We start from the raw sequence: 18,414 nt of genomic DNA, 5'->3' as shown, positions 1-18,414 counted from the left end.
GGTGTCTCAATCTCACTCAGGACGGTTGGACCTGAAGGAAAAGGAGACTGGAGGATAAGAAAGCGTGAAGATATCCTTTGGTTAGGTGCAAAATTTGGTTCATGTGGGAGTCAGACATTCCGGTAGTCAGGACCAACGGATCCAGCACTTCATGGCCAGGATTCATGGCCATTGTGGACAGCAAGTCTTTACGGTGATGGGTTGGTACCATCAAAGAGTCTACTAAGGAGCTCATACATGGTGTCACTGAGTGACTCTCCTACAGTTTAGGAATCAGTGCAGATGTTGAAAATGGCAGCTCCTCGCTCCTTCACCCCTTGCCCTCATGACAGGAAGCTTTAAGTGAACTTAAGTCTTTAGGACCCATCTGCAAGGACATACCGGACTTGGACAGTCGGGGAGGGATCCCTTTTCATAGATATTTAGGGCAGACGGGACCATTCTGACCATCTAGTCTGACCTCCTGCACAACGCAGGCCACAGAATTTCACCCACCACTCCTGCGAAAAACCTCTCACCTATGTCTGAGCTATTGAAGTCCTCAAATCATGGTTTAAAGACTTCAAAGAGCAGAGAATCCTCCAGCAAGCGACCCATGCCCCATGCTACAGAGGAAGGCGAAAAACCTCCAGGGCCTCTTCCAATCTGCCCTGGAGGAAAATTCCTTCTCGACTCCAAATATGGCGATCAGCTAAACCCTGAGCATATGGGCAAGATTCACCAGCCAGATACTACAGAAAATTCTTTCCTGGGTAACTCAGATCTCACCCCATCACAGGCCATTGGGCCTATTTACCATGAATATTTAATTACCAAAACCGTGTTATCCCATCATACCATCTCCTCCATAAACTTATCGAGTTTAATCTTAAAGCCAGATAGATCTTTTGCCCCCACTGCTTCCCTTGGAAGACTATTCCAAAACTTCACTCCTCTGATGGTTAGAAACCTTCATCTAATTTCAAGTCTAAACTTCCTGGTGGCCAGTTTATATCCATTTGTTCTTGTGTCCACATTGGTACTGAGCTTAAATAATTCCTCTCCCTCTCCGGTATTTATCCCTCTGATATATTTATAGAGAGGGATCATATCTCCCCTCAACCTTCTTTTAGTTAGGCTAAACAAGCCAAGCTCCTTGAGTCTCCTTTCATAAGACAAGTTTTCCATTCCTCAGATCATCCTAGTAGCCCTTCTCTGTATCTGTTCGAGTTTGAATTCATCCTTCTTAAAACATGAGAGAGCAGGACTGCACACAGTATTCCAGGTGAGGTCTCACCAGTGCCTTGTATAACGGTACTAAAACCTCCTTATCCCTACTGGAAATACCTCTCCTGATGCATCCCAAGACCGCATTAGCTTTTTTCACAGCCATATCACATTGGTGGCTCATAGTCATCCTGTGATCAACCAATACTCCAAGGTCCTTCTTCTCCTCAGTTACTTCTAATTGATGCATCCCCAGCTTATAACTAAAATTCTTGTTATTAATCCCTAAATGCATGACCTTACACTTCTCACTATTAAATTTCATCCTATTACTATTACTCCAGTTTACAAGGTCATCCAGATCCTCCTGTAGGATATCCCTGTCCTTCTCTAAATTGGCAATACCTCCCAGCTTTGTATCATCCATAAACTTTATTATCACACTCCCACTTTTTGTGCCAGGTCAGTAATAAAAAGATTAAATAAGATTAGTCCCAAAACCGATCCTTGAGGAACTCCACTGGTAACCTCCCTCCAGCCTGACAGTTCACCTTTCAGTAGGACCCATTGTCTCCCCTTTAACCAATTCCTTATCCACCTTTCAATTTTCCTATTGATTCTCATCTTATCCAATTTAACTAATAATTCCCTATGTGGCATGGTATCAAACGCATTACTGAAATCTAGGTAAATTAGATCCACTGCGTTTCCTTTCTTTGGAAACAGACGTGGAAGGAGATCTGTCCTCTTGCTTGTGTGTGCCTCTTATCCAGGGCTTCTGATGAGAGTAATTCCTTGGGTTTAGCAGCTCTAGCTTCTATTCCTGAGTTTTGGCTTGAAGGAGCACAGCTTATCAGTTGAGGTTGATGTACTGTGGTGTGGAAGAGGGAGTCTCACTGGCCCGGTTCTGACTGAGGTCTCAGCCTTCTCCATATGTTTTCTTAGCTGGAATTCTTGAGCCTTGTAGGTTCGTGGGGGAAACAAATGGCAAATGCTGCACTTAGCTGAGATATGCGCCTGTCTCAGACTATAGAGACTGCATTAGTGCTCATTGCTCACACAAAAGGAGCAGGGACAGGAGACAGTTCTTAAGCCCTGGAACTCTGGGCATAGTCTTTGTCCACAGGGAGGGAAAAACAAATTTAGTTATACTAACTATACTATACTAAAATACTAAAAGCTATTTACAACATGTTTGCAGGTTTGTTAAGACAAAAAGAAACGCAGAGAAATCAGGCCATGCAGTGGTAAAAAGGAACTGGAGAGGCATCAGTCCACACCACCTCTTATACTCTTGGATTTAGAGCACAGGGAGAACAACTGCACAGGCAGAGACCAACAAAACACAGCTTGCTAGAATCTCTGATCTCAGGCATATAGTACACATGCATTCCCACATCTGGAATACAGATGGGACCGCACTCTGAGAAGAGCTGTATGTTCAGAAAGTTTATGACAAGGGAGATGCAGCATGCCATCTGCAAGGTGATGTATGACCCTGCAAACTGAGCTCCTGTAAATCTCAGCTCTGCCATTTCCTCATTTACATGATCAAAAGACTACATGGTTGGTTTAACACAGAAGACAGCAGAGGAAATAAAACCAGTTTTATTTCTTATTAATAACTAAGACATTTGTGAGATATTTTGTCACAGAGCATGGCAAGCAGAAGTTCGGGAAATGGGAGTCACTTTGCTTGGGGTTTCATCCTCTATCAATTCGGCACAGAGTTCTAAGAGGGAGGAAGCAGAGTATCAGTCACTAAGGAGACAGCATACCCATAGTATCAGAGGACATAAGCAAGGGGCCAAGGCTACTGGTAACCCAGAATATAATCTGCAGCCCCCTGCAGTGAGGGGGCGTGGCCTCCTTCCCAGATGGACAACTGCAACTGCCCCCTGGTGGGCAGAGCCAGGACACCCATGCCTGCCTCACCAGAAGCAGAGGGCAGAGGAGGGGGGACAGGAACCCGAAGTATAAAAGGCAGGCCCCTCCAGCTCAGTTGGAGGAGCCACTGCAGGAGGACGTCACTCATCCGTTGCTAGAGGTCAGTCCCGACAGCAACTGCTGCAGCTCCCAAGATCTAGAGGGAATGCCAGAGCTGTGTTGCTGACTGACAGCCGTCCAGAGTGTTGCGGCCAGATTTCCCTGCTGACCCAGTGGCAGGGCCCTGGGCTTCGATGCAGTGGAGTCAGTGGGTGGGCCAGTGTCCCCGTACCCCAGCCACCTCACCCGTGGCGGCAGCCTCCCCACCATAGACCAAGAGGCCTGCATTTTTCAGCGGTCCACCCTGTTTGAAGGCCTGGGCCTATAGATTTGCTGCCCAGTCCTGTCTGAGGGCTTGGGCATAGAGACTCATTGTTCTGCCCTGCCCAAGGGCTGGGGCTTATAGACATTACTGCTCTACCCCGCTGAGTGACAGAGACCCCAGTGCTAATTCCACCCTGAACTGTGCCCTCCCTGAGGCCTTGTAGCAAAAGGTCATGGCCTCCCTTCCAGATGGAGAGCTGTGAATGCCTTACACCCCCAAGAGATGATGGGACTATTTGGGATTGGGAACCTAGGAGGAACATGCAAAGAATGCCTGAGAAGAACTTTATTATTAGAGCTGAGTGAATAATTGATTTTTCAGTTCGATGGTCTTAATGGAAAAATCCATAAAAAATTCAGTTTGTATTGAACTGAACAGAATTTTTTGTTTTTCTTGATTAAACAAAAATTTAAAAATATGGCCAGGATGAAGAGAGTGTTGACATTTTCAAAGCGAAATATTTTGAAAGTGTCAGTTCAAAGTATGCCAACATTTGACATTTCCACTTTCCCCCCTTAGCTGGAACTATTTGCGAAATTTGACCCAAATTCAAAAAATAAATAGTTTGAGGTTCCAAAAAAGAAAACAAAACAAAAAACACACACACACACACCCCCAACAACAAAAAAAAGCCAGCTCTCATTACAACATGGGCCTTAGCAGCGGCAGCAACAACCCGCAGGATTCCATTAAAGGGCAGTCCAGGCTTCTTCCCCCACACCTCATAGCCTTCTAGCATGCGCAGAGTCCTTACCATCCTCAGAGCTGTTCTCCTCATCACTAGAGAAGGTGATAGCAGGTTTCTGAGATGAATGGCGCTGCGTGGCACCCCGGCAACGCCTGGGCACATGGGGTTGAGGTGTGATGAAAGAAGAGTCTGTATCTCTGTTGGCTATGCTCATGGGACGGCGGCAGGAGCCTGCAAGAGAAGCAGAGAGGTGAGAAACTCACAGCTGCTCTGCCTGGATTGCAGAATAGGAGGGACAAAGAGGCCAGGACTGTGCTGCCTTAGGAAGAACATACCAGTTACTTGTCTCTTCTTTCCTGGTTTTAGCAGGGGAGTCTTGCCTCCCTCCTGGCATAGAAGCTCCTTGGGAACCTCTGTAGAATCCATACCATGGTTGTGGCAGGCATGGAGTTTCTGCTCCATCTCCTCAATCAGAGCCTGATACAGTGAGACAGAAGCTGATAAGTGGGGAGGGATTCCATGCTGCAGCCCAGATTCCCCCCGAACCCCTCAGCAAGCTCAGCAAACCCACCTGGGGAGTTCCTGGGGAGTTCCCTACATCTTAAGCTTTGTGATCCTTCATCATGGCCTAGAAGCAGCTATATCTAGTCTTCCAGCTCATCCTGATTTTGGCTATTCCCATACCTACAGTACTAGTCTGGGATAGCTTGGAAGGAGAAGTACTCTTCCAATCTCGGAATTAGTTATCAGATTCTCACCTTGATCTCCGGTTTGGTGACCGACCTGCGGAGTCGGCCCAGTGCAGCTAGGAAACAGTTATAGACAGCCAGGTCATGGAGCTTGTCAGCAAAACAATCAAAATTATCTTGCATCTTGCGGAGGCCTCGTTCAGAGAGAGGAAGCAAAGTGAGACAGTGAGAAAGGTCTCGATACTGACGCTCTGTTCTGGGGAAAACAAAGATTGTCTTCAGCTTCAGAGCGAAGGAGCACCTACTAAGCAGAGTTGCTCTATAACAGGTGTAATCTTATAAAAATCAGTTAAATTCTATGAATCCTATACATTCAGTTAAAGGGCAGAAGGAACCATTAGATCACCTAGCCCAGTGGTTTTCAACCTGTGGTCTGTGCACCCCTGGGAGTCCACAGGCTTTGACTAAGATTTCCAAAGTAGTCTGCTCCTCCATTTGAAATTTTTTTTAAGGGTCCGCAAATGAAAAAAGGTTGAAAACCACTGATTTTGTCTGACCTCCTGTATATCACAGCCTATTAAGTTTCACCTAGTTATTCATGTTGAGCCCAATAGCTTGCTTGACTAAAGACATCCAGTCTTGATCTGAAGGTATCAGGAAATGGAGAACAGAAAAATTACTTATCTTACAGTAACTGTGGTTTGAGATGTTGTAGTCCGTGTGGATACCTCATGCACCCGAGCTCAGAATCTTTAAGTAGTAGTGTCAGTCAGAGCTCTGGATACAGCCAAAGCGGGTAGCTTCTTCCCTTGTGTGAAGTGTCATTTTGGGAAGAAAGCAGATGAGCTGATTGAGTTCCACTTAAAATCAAACTACTTTGGGAATTAATCTCATAGGAGGTTTGAGTACTATCTTGTCCTTGTAAAACTAGGTATATATAGGCGTTTAGATCCGAGTGCCTGAGAGCACATTCACTTTTGGCCAAGGTGATGGCCACCAAAAAGATCAGTGTGGGTGATATGATGGATACAGCACTGAGTGGAGCTCAAGAGATAAAACTTTCATACAGTGCCCTAGGAAGATTCATAGATTCATAGATATTTAGGCCAGAGGGGACCATTATGATCATCTAGTCTGACCTCCTGCACAATGCAGGCCACAGAATTTCACCCACCACTCCTAAAAAAGACCTCACATCTATATCTGTGCTATTGAAGTCCCCAAATTGTAGTTTGAAGACCTCAAGGAGCAGAGAATCCTCCAGCAAGTGACCCGTGCCCCATGCTACAGAGGAAGGCGAAAAACCTCCAGGGCCTTCCAATCTGCCCTGGAGGAAAATTCCTTCCCGACCCCAAATATGGCGATCAGCTAAACCCTGAGCATATGGGCAAGATTCATCAGCCAGATACTACAGAAAATTCCTTCCCGGGTAACTTGGATCTTACCCCATCTAAAAATGAGATCTCATGAATTTCAACAGGAGTTTGAATTTGTGGGTGATTCTTCCCCAGACAATAATGTGGTTGTCACTTCAGCTTCATCCCCCTCTGATAATGCTATCCAATTCCACTATAAACTTTGCAATTGCTTTCACTAGCTTTGGAAAAAGCCACTCATCGGATTTTCAACATTTTAGAACGTTAGAGACAAGACTGGAGAGGTAATATTTTTTTGGACCAACTGCTCTTTTTTGATAGTTGTTTTGGGTTTCTTGATGATCTCCAGGTAGGTTTTCCTTCCAGGGCGTGGGAGCATCTGATTTCTTTTTTGAGGTGGTTCCTTCTGGAATATCTTAGAAAATTATTGGTTTCCCCCTGGCTTCTCTGAGTAAGAGTGGCCAATTATCAAGCAGCAATGTTGAGAGATCAATTTCACCTTTTGGAGAAGATTTCATTTTTCACCAGAAATCTTTCAGAGGATTGATGGAAATTGATGTCCTCAATAGAAAAAGTCAGAATGTTGAAATACATGCACTTAAGAGTGCCTTCTGATATTTCAGACACTGCTTCCAGATTGATTGCTTCCTCAATACCGCTCTATAGGTGTGCATGGTTAAGATCTTTGTCGTTACCCATAGAGACTGTCTAGAATACAAGACTTTCCTTTTGAAGGGGATGGTCTCTTCAGTGCTAAACCTTATGAAGTTTTAGAAAAAAATGGAAGAAAGTCTTCCACTAATCTCAGTCTGCTACAATCTTTTAGAAGGAAATTTGCTCCTATGTTCAGATACCATGTTCACTGGACTGCAACAGTCTTCTGACAACAAAAATTACTACCCGATCCCAGGAGGGGAGACTGAAGCCTGAGCCCGTCCAAACTCTGCCTCCCTGGGTCGGGGTGCAAAGTCAAAGCCCGAGGGCTTCAGCCCCAGGCAGGGGGCCTGTAACCTGAGCCCCACCACCCAGGGCTAAAGCCCTCAGACTCTGGCTGTGGCCCCAGGTGGTGGGGCTCAGGCTTCGGCCTTGGGCCCCAGCAAGTCTAAGCCAGCCCTGGCAACCCCATTAAAATGGGGTCCCGACCCACAGTTTGAGAACCACTGCCATAGGCAGTACTGTCCACCCTCTTCTTCCTCTTCCTGTTATGACCAAAAAAGACAAATACCAGTAGCAGCAACAATCCTCTCTTCAGTTGAGGAAGAGAGCCTTCAAACCTCAGATCAGAACAAAGAGTTCTTCAGCTAAGTCTTCATTGCCTAATATCCCACCACAGGTTTGACAGGAAAATTGAGGGTTGCAAAACGATCAGAGGTCTACCCATATATTTGGAGACTGCCTGTCATTTCTACAATGTATGGAAGACTATCACCTTGGACAGATGGGTCTTAGACACAATAAGGATTTGAACTGGATAGTTAAACCTTTCCTTCCCTCATACAACCCCCCACTCTTCAACTCCCTTTTTCACAAGAGGGTACTAAGGACATAAATACAAACTATTACAAGCAACAGCAATAGAGGAAGTTCCATTAAGTTTCAGAAACATGGGATTTTCCTCATTTTCTTATCCCAAAGGACAGGTATCTTAGAATGATTTTAGATCTTAGGAATCCAAACAGATACATCTGAAAGTTCTAATTCTTGTATCACTTATCCCCTCCCTTTCTACTTTGGATGGATTCGCTGCTCTCGATCTCAAAGATGCTTACTCCCGTATTTCTACAATACTATCTCAATGCAAATATCTTCATTTCACTCTTGGTCAGGACTATTTTCAAAGTAAGTCTTTCCCGCTGTGCTCAAAATTTTTACCAAATGCCTTTCTGCGGTAGCAACATATCTGAGCAGATTTTGTTTTGTTTTCTTCTTCCCATATTTAGATGATTGGCTCCTAAAGGCTTCTTCTGAAGAGGAAATGAGAAACACCATTCAGTTCACTTGTTCCCTGTTCAAGAATTTGAGCCTTCTAATAAACAAGAAAAATAGTCACCATCTCAGAGAATCTCCTTCACTGGTGCAATCCCTGAGAAATGTTTATTAAGTTGCACTCCAGCATTCAGAGATTACTTCCAAAGCCCTCTCAAAGTGGATCATGACCTTACTTTAATGAGGCCTAGTAAAGTCACCCCAACATATGTGACTAAGAATGAGGCCACTTCAAACACTGGGTATCAATGAATCCCAAACTCAGTATGGGTGGTGTGTTCAAAATATTCAAATATTGGAGTGAGGATTCTCTCTAACATGGTGGCTGAGATCAGAGAATGTTCTCAAAAGGAGGTTATATCCTCCTACTGGGGAGGCAATGAGGGAGGCAACCTAGTGACAGAGGATGTGGAAAAAGCTAATGTACTCAATGCTTTTTTTGCCTCTGTCTTCACTAACAAGGTCAGCTCCCAGACTGCTGCGCTGGGCATCACAAAATGGGGAAGAGATGGCCAGCCCTCTGTGGAGATAGAGGTGGTTAGGGACTATTTAGAAAAGCTGGATGTGCACAAGTCCATGGGGCCGGACAAGTTGCATCCGAGAGTGCTGAAGGAATTGGCGGCTGTGATTGCAGAGCCATTGGCCATTATCTTTGAAAACTCGTGGCGAACCGGGGAAGTCCCGGATGACTGGAAAAAGGCTAATGTAGTGCCAATCTTTAAAAGAGGGAAGAAGGAGGATCCTGGGAACTACAGGCCAGTCAGCCTCACCTCAGTCCCTGGAAAAATCATGGAGCAGGTCCTCAAAGAATCAATCCTGAAGCACTTGCATGAGAGGAAAGTGATCAGGAACAGCCAGCATGGATTCACCAAGGGAAGGTCATGCCTGACTAATCTAATTGCCTTTTATGATGAGATTACTAGTTCTGTGGATGAAGGGAAAGCAGTGGATGTATTGTTTCTTGACTTTAGCAAAGCTTTTGACACGGTCTCCCACAGTATTCTTGTCAGCAAGTTAAGGAAGTATGGGCTGGATGAATGCACTATAAGGTGGGTAGAAAGCTGGCTAGATTGTCGGGCTCAACGGGTAGTGATCAATGGCTCCATGTCTAGTTGGCAGCCGGTATCAAGTGGAGTGCCCCAAGGGTCGGTCCTGGGGCCGGTTTTGTTCAATATCTTCATAAATGATCTGGAGGATGGTGTGGATTGCACTCTCAGCAAATTTGCGGATGATACTAAACTGGGAGGAGTGGTAGATACGCTGGAGGGGAGGGATAGGATACAGAAGGACCTAGACAAATTGGAGGATTGGGCCAAAAGAAATCTGATGAGGTTCAACAAGGATAAGTGCAGGGTCCTGCACTTAGGACGGAAGAATCCAATGCACCGCTACAGACTAGGGACCGAATGGCTAGGCAGCAGTTCTGCGGAAAAGGACCTAGGGGTGACAGTGGACGAGAAGCTGGATATGAGTCAGCAGTGTGCCCTTGTTGCCAAGAAGGCCAATGGCATTTTGGGATGTATAAGTAGGGGCACAGCGAGCAGATCGAGGGACGTGATCATTCCCCTCTATTTGACATTGGCGAGGCCTCATCTGGAGTACTGTGTCCAGTTTTGGGCCCCACACTACAAGAAGGATGTGGATAAATTGGAGAGAGTCCAGCGAAGGGCAACAAAAATGATTAGGGGTCTGGAACACATGAGTTATGAGGAGAGGCTGAGGGAGCTGGGATTGTTTAGCCTGCAGAAGAGAAGAATGAGGAGAGATTTGATAGCTGCTTTCAACTACCTGAAAGGGGGTTCCAAAGAGGATGGCTCTAGACTGTTCTCAATGGTAGCAGATGACAGAACGAGGAGTAATGGTCTCAAGTTGCAGTGGGGGAGGTTTAGATTGGATATTAGGAAAAACTTTTTCACTAAGAGGGTGGTGAAACACTGGAATGCGTTACCTAGGGAGGTGGTAGAATCTCCTTCCTTAGAGGTTTTTAAGGTCAGGCTTGACAAAGCCCTGGCTGGGATGATTTAACTGGGAATTGGTCCTGTTTCGAGCAGGGGGTTGGACTAGATGACCTTCAGGGGTCCCTTCCAACCCTGATATGCTATGATTCTACGATTCTACTGTAATAGTTACATCAGATGTGTCCTCCAACCAACTTTGGAACCATCACAGCAATTTATTAATTTGAGGCCTTTGGAATCACCAAGAATGCCATTTGCACATAAATGTGTTAAAACAACTGAGGGCCATCTGTCTAGCTCTCAAGTTGTTCCTCCTACAAGTAAAGAATTCAATTGTTCAAGTTGCCATGGATAATATGTCAGCAATGTATTATGTGACGGAGCTTGTTTAACTTTGCAAGGAGGCGATAATGCTATGGGACTGGTGTATTCTACACAGCATTTATTAGTGGGAGATCACAACAAGATTGTGGATTGGCTGAGCAGAGATTCCATGCAGCTGTATGAGTGGTCACTGAAGGATTCAGTGATTCAGGTTATTTTCAACTTTTTGGGCTGCTGAAATATCAGTTTTTTTGTCACCAGATTAGATACCAAATAGCCTAGTCTTTGTTCAAGAGCGGGCTCAGACAGTTTGTATCCGAGTTGTTGTAGCAACCTTGTTGGTCCCAAGATATTAGAAAGAAGGTGGATAAGGTATTATCTTTTATTGGACCAACTTCTAAAGACCAGGTGGTTCTTAGAAATCTGGGGTGAGGTCTTTCTAAAGTAATTTCTGACTTTCATGTTAATATTGTGACAGAGTCAGGCCAGATGGCTTCAGGAGAGTGATAGAAGGTAGATATATTAGCCCCAGATTAAGCAGATCCCTTTCCCCCTGAGTAAGATAATGGGCTGTTCCAGAACAATCAGGAAGTTGCTGGAACCAATTAAGGAATGTTAATTAGGACACCTGGAACCAATTAAGAAGTTACCAGGATCAATTAGGACTGATCAGGGCACCTGGTTTTAAAAAAGGAGCTCACTTCAGTTAGTGAGGTGTGTGTGTGGAGCTGGGAGCAAGAGGCACGCAAGAAGCTGAGAGCGAGGTGGTGTACTGCTGGAGGATTGAGGAGTACAAGCGTGATCAGCCATCAGGAGGAAGGTCCTGTGGTGAGGATAAAGAAGGAGTTGGGAGGAGGCCACGGGGAAGTAGCCCAGGGAGTTGTAGCTGTCATGCAGCTGTTACAAGAGACACTATAGACAGCTGCAATCCACAGGGCCCTGGGCTGGAACCTGGAGTACATTGTGATCTAGCAGGCAACAGCTGGTCACTGACCTCAGAATCAGAGGATGATGTGGAGTAGTCCTCCAGAAAGGGAGGTGCTCTCCAGTAGATGTAGAAGATACTGGACAATTTGGTACCAGAACACTGGCATTAAAGAGAGTTGGTCCCAACAATCTTGAAGGAATGAGCAGTGAAAGCTGTACTGAGGATATGGAGATCTCTCTGTTGGCTAGGTATGCTTTCCCCGTCAATAGTGCTGGAGAGGCTGCTGGTACCAGGGGGTTTGAAGCATGGATAGTTAATACTATGATATTACAAGTAGAAGAATCTGACGCCATAGAAGACATCGCTGAAACAGATTGTGTTACTACAGCAATCCACAAAGTTGTCAATACGGCTAGTGGCTGTCTGGATGAGCTCAGTACCAATGAAGTCAATATCACTGATTTTGTGCTGGGAGAGACCTGGGGTAAGCCTTTTCCCACAGGGCCATGACCAGAAATCAATATCGAAGCTCAGGGACCTCTTGCAAAATTTTGATGTCAGAAGGCCTGGAATTTTTACAAGCCTGAACAGCAGGACTGGAGGCGGTGATCTGCACCGCTAGTCCATGTGATGTTTAAGCTCCCATATGAGGTCTGACCTAAGGCTTGACAATAAAGAGGATGAAGCTGCAGGGACTGACCTTGACGCTCCTCGATCTTTAGAAGCATCCAATGGTGAGAAGCCAGGATCGGAGTCAGTATGAATGGACTATTCAATTAGAGATGCCATGAGGCAGGACTCCCTAGCCCACTGCGTCCTTTTTGAAAATGACCAACAGGGTCAGGGATGTGACCCTCCCCTACGCAAAATAAGCACCAGGTGTGCCCATCTTTTAACATAATAGAACTTTTTTTTTTTTTTTAAATGTTTCCCGATTTGTGGTCTGTCATTATTACAGGATAAGCACTGATGTACCTCCCCAAAAGTTATCCAAAGTAGGAAGAAAATTAACAGAAATACTAACACTACATTAAACAGCACTGCTAACTATCACTAACCACTTTAAAATATTTTACATATAATGCACAGTGAGGAACAAGAGTGAGAATGCGCTGACTCTTCGCAACGGGCAGTGAGAAGGAACTGGGGCACAATTGGGGAAGCTCTGCCTTTTGTGATGTGCCCCCACCAACAGTGGAATATTTTTATAGATGATCACTTGAAGAACCATTGTGGCCAGAGTTGGGGTTAATGTGTCCTTCTGGTCAAGACGGAGGAGTGCCTCCAGAACTCTCTCCATGCTCACAAGGCTCTTCCTTGGGTTCAGGCATGAGAGACCTGGCCACTGATGTTACTGGCAATAGAGACCAATTACTTTTTCCTCCACATTTACAATATGGATCTGCTTCTAAACATATGGAAGCGTGGACTCTAGTAAAGTTAGCAGGGCCAAGAAAATGAGTTATAAGGTTACTGACCAGGTTGTAGTCGACCAACCTATTACCAGTTGTGCAGATGCTTGGTACAGGGCGCTTCCAGAATTTTTGAGAGTCCCACTCCTGACCTGAGAGGGATCCCTACTTGATGTAAGAGAAGAGTTGAAGCTAGGAGATGGTGATTAGGGACACACCTCCTGGAACAGTCATGCTGATGCAGAGATTGTGTCAAGGATCCTGGTGCTGGTTCTGGATAAGTGTTTTAATGTTCTCTTCTCCCCACTCAAATCTTGGTGCCTGCTTGCTAGGGTATTGCTAGATGGCCTTCTTAACTCCTTCTTGGCTCCTGCCGCCTCAGGATTAGGCACAACTTTCACAGACTGCTCAAGTAAATGTAATAGAGCCTTACATCTCTGGATTTTTAGGTGCAGAAGGCAGATCAAACATGTACTGGGGATATGTCCTTTCCCAAGGCAGAAAAGGCATCTGCTATGCCCATTATTCAAGGGCATAAGACCACTGCATGGTGGACAGGATTTAAATTTTGACAGTTTGGAATCTGCTATGGCCTTCTGCAATCAGGTCCTGCTGAAGTCATGTACCCTCCCCACCAATGACAGAGTGATAACAGCAAACAGCTTTGTAAGTCTCAACTGTCCTTAATTTTTTTGTTTTAAAAGGAGGTGGGGAAAGGAAGATCCCAACCTAGAGCAGGGTCTGCAGAACTATCATGCCATATGGGCAGCACAATGGGGGCCTGACGCCATCCCCATGGGAGCAGGCTCACTCTCTGGTAATCAGGGAACTCGCGCTATTCTTCTTGTCCTAGAAAGTTAGAGTGCAACCCACCTGGCAGTCCGGAATCGCTGGCACAGCTTCTCCACCAGGCTCTCTGTCTGCTTGTCCTTTGTGATATAAGAGAAAAGCTGTCTGTAGGGAAAAAAGAATTAGGGAGGATGAGCGCAAAGAGAATTCCCACTTCTCCACCCAGAGCCGCAAAATGGGGTCTTTTGGGATATTGCAGAGCTGAGTGAAGGAGGAAAAGAAGCTGCAAGCACAGCTCAGTACTAATCATATTTTCCTAGGCAGCAGCACTATGAATTTAAATAACTGTCATAACTTCCATTGCAACAAGAATTCAGACAAAACTTTGTTAGAATTAAGATTGTGGCCCATAACACTGGTCTGTGTACCCTGTACCCCTCCTGAGTGAATTTAAAAATTCAAACCAGAAGCGCAGAGTTAAGGATACATGCCAAAAACCTGCAAACAGACCCCATTTTATGGCAATTCCTGCAGCACTGCATCCCATATATTGTAAGAGCATTACATTAAAAAACACAGTTAAAAAAAAGCACCAAATTTAAAGGTAAAGCTTTCCAAGAAGATTAACTCTAACACCATTGGGGCACCAGCAGCTCCTTGTTCTTTTGGTTGTGGGGAATATTTGCTTTCTGATCTGTGTGAATGACAGGAAAATAATTTGAAGAAATTCCCAAATGAATATGGCAGCTGGAAGCAAAGCATCAGCTCATCATGGCTAAATTAATCAGTTAGCCAGCAGCAGTTACTCTCTGGATCAGTATTGCTTCACAGACCATACAGAGATCCAACTGGAGCATATGAAGAGGAGTCCTCATTACGAGTTGTGCTGGACATATGGAAAGAGGCAGGTAATGTTGAGGATCAAGATGTTGAGAGTTTCATTGTTCTTCTCTTTTGAGGAAAGTACTGCCTTCAACTCTGCTATTCTCTGTTTTCCAAAGTTTACTGTTTTTTATTGTAACCAATACTGTGATATTGGGAACAAATTCAACCTTACTGTAAATTAGTCTTTTATGTAAAGGGAGTGATGGGGTGGACTAGGCTCAGAGACCCCTTATGGAGGTCCCAGGGTCTTTCCACACCTCTACTACTCCTTTCCTGGGACAGGAGTCCTCCAAGCAGCCTACAGTGACTGAAAGTGAAGCAGCCAATCAGGGACAAATAAAGAGGAGCTGCAGAGCCAGAGACATTCAGTTCCTTGCTGGAGCCAGAGGAGTGGAGCTGGTGCTCCTGGCTGGCCAAAGGGAACCGCAGCACTGTGGACAGCTCAGACAAAGAGCTCTTGACTGTCTGGTGGGCCTGAACATAAAAGAGCCCCGAGATAAGGGTGAAGCTTTGGTGAAGGCCAGGGCCACAGAGAAGTGGCACAGGGAACTGAAAGCAGTTTTGTTAAAGGGACACAGCGGTGCATGGCTGCTATTGTTAGGGTCCCTGTACCTGGAGTAGTGGGTGGGCCTCGGTCCCTCTCCCCCATAAGTAGGGCCCTACCAAATTCATGGTCCCTTTTGGTCAATTTCAGAGTCATGAGATTTTAATATTTTCATGATTTCAGCCTGTTTAAATCTGAAATTTCATGGTGTTGTTATTATAGGGGTCCTGACCCAAAAAGGAGGGGGGGTTGCAAGGTCAGTGATTGCAGTTTCCACGGTAAACATCTGATGAAGTGAGCTGTAGCTCACGAAAGCTCATGCTCAAATAAATTGGTTAGTCTCTAAGGTGCCACAAGTACTCCTTTTCTGATTGCAGTACAGTTACTCTTACTTCTGTGCTGCTGATGGCAGCAGCGTTGCCTTCAGAACTGGGCAGCTGAAGAGCAGCAGCGGCTAGCCAGGAGCCCAACTCTGAAGGCAGAGCCACCGTCAGCAGCAGCGCAGAAAGAAGGATGGCATGGTATTGTCACCCTTACTCTGCAGAGCTGGGCCCTCAGTCAGCAGCTGCAATTCTCCAGCTGTCCAGCTCTGAACGCAGCAGAAGTCAGGGTGGCATAGTATGGTATTGCCACCCTGACTTCTGCACTGCTGCTGGTGGGGCGCTGCCTTCAGAGCCGAGCTCCCGGCCAGCAGCTGCCACTCTCCAGCTGCCCAGTTCCAAAGGCAGTGCAGAAGTAAGGGTGGCAATACTGTGACTCCCCACTAAAATAACCTTGTGATCCCCCTGCAACTCCTTTTTGGGTCAGGACCCCCCCAATTTGAGAAATGCGGTCTCCCCCATGAAATCTGTATAGTATAGAGTAAAAGCATGCAGGTGGTCAGATTTCACGATCAGTGACGTGTTTTTCATGGACATGAATTTAGTACGGCCCTACCCATAAGCCACTGGGGAAGTGGCCTACAATCGGACAGCAATAAACCCCCAGAAGGGAAACTGAACAGTTAATGGACCCAACTGGCAATCAGGGGCAAGAACAGACCAAGAGCGCAAAACCATTGGGGAGGAAGCCTGGGGGTACAGCCCGATAACAGGGCCAGGACTGTTTAAAGACTGCAAATGCACCTGACCAGAAGGGCCTGTAGCCTTTCTCCACAGCTTAGAGCAGAGCTGCACAGAAAAAAACTTCTCACTGTGGTACAGAGGCAGCAAGACTAGGTCTGACAAACATATACAGGGAGCAATTTGGGTGCCACCAATTGATCAGCTGTGTGTGATCTTGTAGGCATAGCTAACAGCCAGGATCTCCACCCCAGCCCCAGCACAGGTGTAGTGTGTGTGTGGTAGGTCAGCTGGGAGTAGGGAACAGAGGGGCTGCATTGAGGAGAAAGAGCAGTCTGGGAGCCACTGAACAAAGCTCTCTGGTATCTTGGCTGCTTCACTCAGCCCATTGTCCACCTCAGCTACTATAGACCTGCCAAGTGCTACTTATCTCACATTTACTTTTGATGTCACACTCTCCCTTACACATAGGTGAAGGGAGAGCAAGATATAGGAGCGGGATGCCGATGGCTGCTCCTTACCCCACTGCCAGCCTTGAACAGTTTTATCCTCCACCCTTCCCACCAAAAAGGTGGAAGGAAAGACGGGAGCAGCCACTCCACAGCTCAGCTCTGGTAAGCCCAGGCCACAGGGAGAGGAACTTCAGAATCAATAACCCCCTGAACCTTCAAAGTTGGCTGCTGTTAAGGGCTCAGCTATGCCCATCCCAGTTTCCTCAACTCATACACTGTTCCTAGCTTCCCCATCTACTGCTATAGCCACCCTAGCTGTATCCACCCCCCTGTATCTCTGCCTCCCCCCTAACTCTCCAGTCCTGTTCCCTCCATAACTGCAGTCACCTTGTGCATGAGCCTTTGGCTGGTGGGAGGAGGGGGAGAGACTGGTTCCAAGTGACTGCCCTCTCTGGGATGAGTTTATATTTTGAGCTCTCAGGAAGGAAGAAAGACAGTTAGAAGTGTCTGGACCTTTTTAAATACACAGAAATGGTAGCATCACCTACAGTGGAGGTTGCTCAAGACTTCCAATTATAAAGAACTTGTTTTCAGTCACTTATTTGACAAGCTGTTCAAGCTGAAGTTTCCATGACGACTGTGTCTCAGGTGGTTTGGGGGAATTTTTCCAGCCAAATGCATTTCCCTACCATGTTTAAAAAAAATAAAATAAAAATAAATCGTACAACTGCATGAGAGCACTCCAGCAAAGATGATCCCCCTCTAGTGGCTGCTTCCCCTAGAAAGGGACTACCTAATAGTGTTATCAGTTACTCAGTTAGCTCAAGCGATTGAGGTCTGTACAGTGGATCTAAAGCTTCCAATACTGCTTGTGACCCATGTAGGTATCAATATGATGCCACATGACGACATTTGTTTCTTCAATTTGCTTTTTTAAAAGCCTAAAAGATATCCAAAAATGACATTAAAAGAAAATTAAAGTTACAAAGTCAAGCACTCAAAAGTTAAAAGCCACATTGAAGGTTTTCTCTACAATATAAATCTGGGCCCCTTGTGCATATGCATGATACAGTCTTTAATTACATGTGCATATACTATACTATAATTACATGACTAGACACTTATCCATAGGACTTCTGCCTCATTCAGTGGACAGTGACCAGAGAGTGAATCATGGATGTGTGATGAATGAGACGTGGCTGTAGAACTCCTTCCTTTCACAGGGCAAACAGTTCCTTTTTTTCAGGTGCCTAATTTGAGATGCTGAGGTCTGATTTGCAGCAGTACTGAGCATTCACAACTGAAAATGAAGTCAATGAGAACACAGAAAATGCTATATGGTAACTCCTCGCTTAACATTGTAGTTATGTTCCTGGAAAATGCTACTTTACGTGAAATGATGTTAAGCAAATCCAATTTTTCCATAAGAATAAATGCAAATGGGGGGTGGGGTGGGGTGAGGTTCAGGTTCCAGGGAAATTTCCTTCACCGGACAAGACAATTTTATATTCACACACACACACACACACACACACACACACACACAGTCTTAAACAATTTAATACTGTACACAGCAATGATGATTGTGAAGCTTGGTTGAGGCGGTGGAGTCCGAGGTTGGAAGAGGGTAGGATATTTCCCAGGGAATGCCTTATTACTAAATGATGAACTAGCACTTGGCTGAGCCCTCAAGGGTTAAGATGTTGTTAATGTAGCCTCACACTCTACAAAGGCAGCACGAATAGAGGGAGGAGAGACAGCATGGCAGAGAGAGACAGTGTGTGTGTGGGGTGGGGTGCATTGCC

General features: G+C 45.6%; 1 protein-coding gene across 4 annotated transcripts in view; it reads right to left on the bottom strand.

Annotated features, from left to right (window-relative positions):
• Nucleotides 1–2,798: 2,798 nt before the first annotated feature.
• The window catches only part of NCAPD2 (non-SMC condensin I complex subunit D2), a 61,678-nt gene continuing 46,062 nt past the window's right edge, over nucleotides 2,799–18,414 (bottom strand). For 3 of the 4 annotated variants that reach the window (XM_048819799.2, XM_048819780.2, XM_075119559.1), the window contains exons 27-31: nucleotides 13,752–13,832; nucleotides 4,964–5,150; nucleotides 4,541–4,682; nucleotides 4,272–4,436; nucleotides 2,799–2,938 (exon numbers count right to left, since the gene is read on the bottom strand). In XM_048819799.2, coding sequence (XP_048675756.2) covers nucleotides 2,856–2,938; nucleotides 4,272–4,436; nucleotides 4,541–4,682; nucleotides 4,964–5,150; nucleotides 13,752–13,832 — 658 coding nt within the window. In that variant the 3' untranslated portion in view covers nucleotides 2,799–2,855. Of the gene's footprint in view, nucleotides 2,939–4,271; nucleotides 4,437–4,540; nucleotides 4,683–4,963; nucleotides 5,151–13,751; nucleotides 13,833–18,414 lie in introns of those variants that run through there. The other variant, XM_048819825.2, reaches the window with a different exon arrangement.

This window comes from Caretta caretta, chromosome 1, assembly GCF_965140235.1.
Source record: "Caretta caretta isolate rCarCar2 chromosome 1, rCarCar1.hap1, whole genome shotgun sequence".
Classification (NCBI taxonomy): Eukaryota; Metazoa; Chordata; order Testudines; family Cheloniidae; genus Caretta; species Caretta caretta.
Note: the sequence above shows the minus strand (reverse complement) of the source record. Positions and strands in the feature narration are given on the sequence as shown.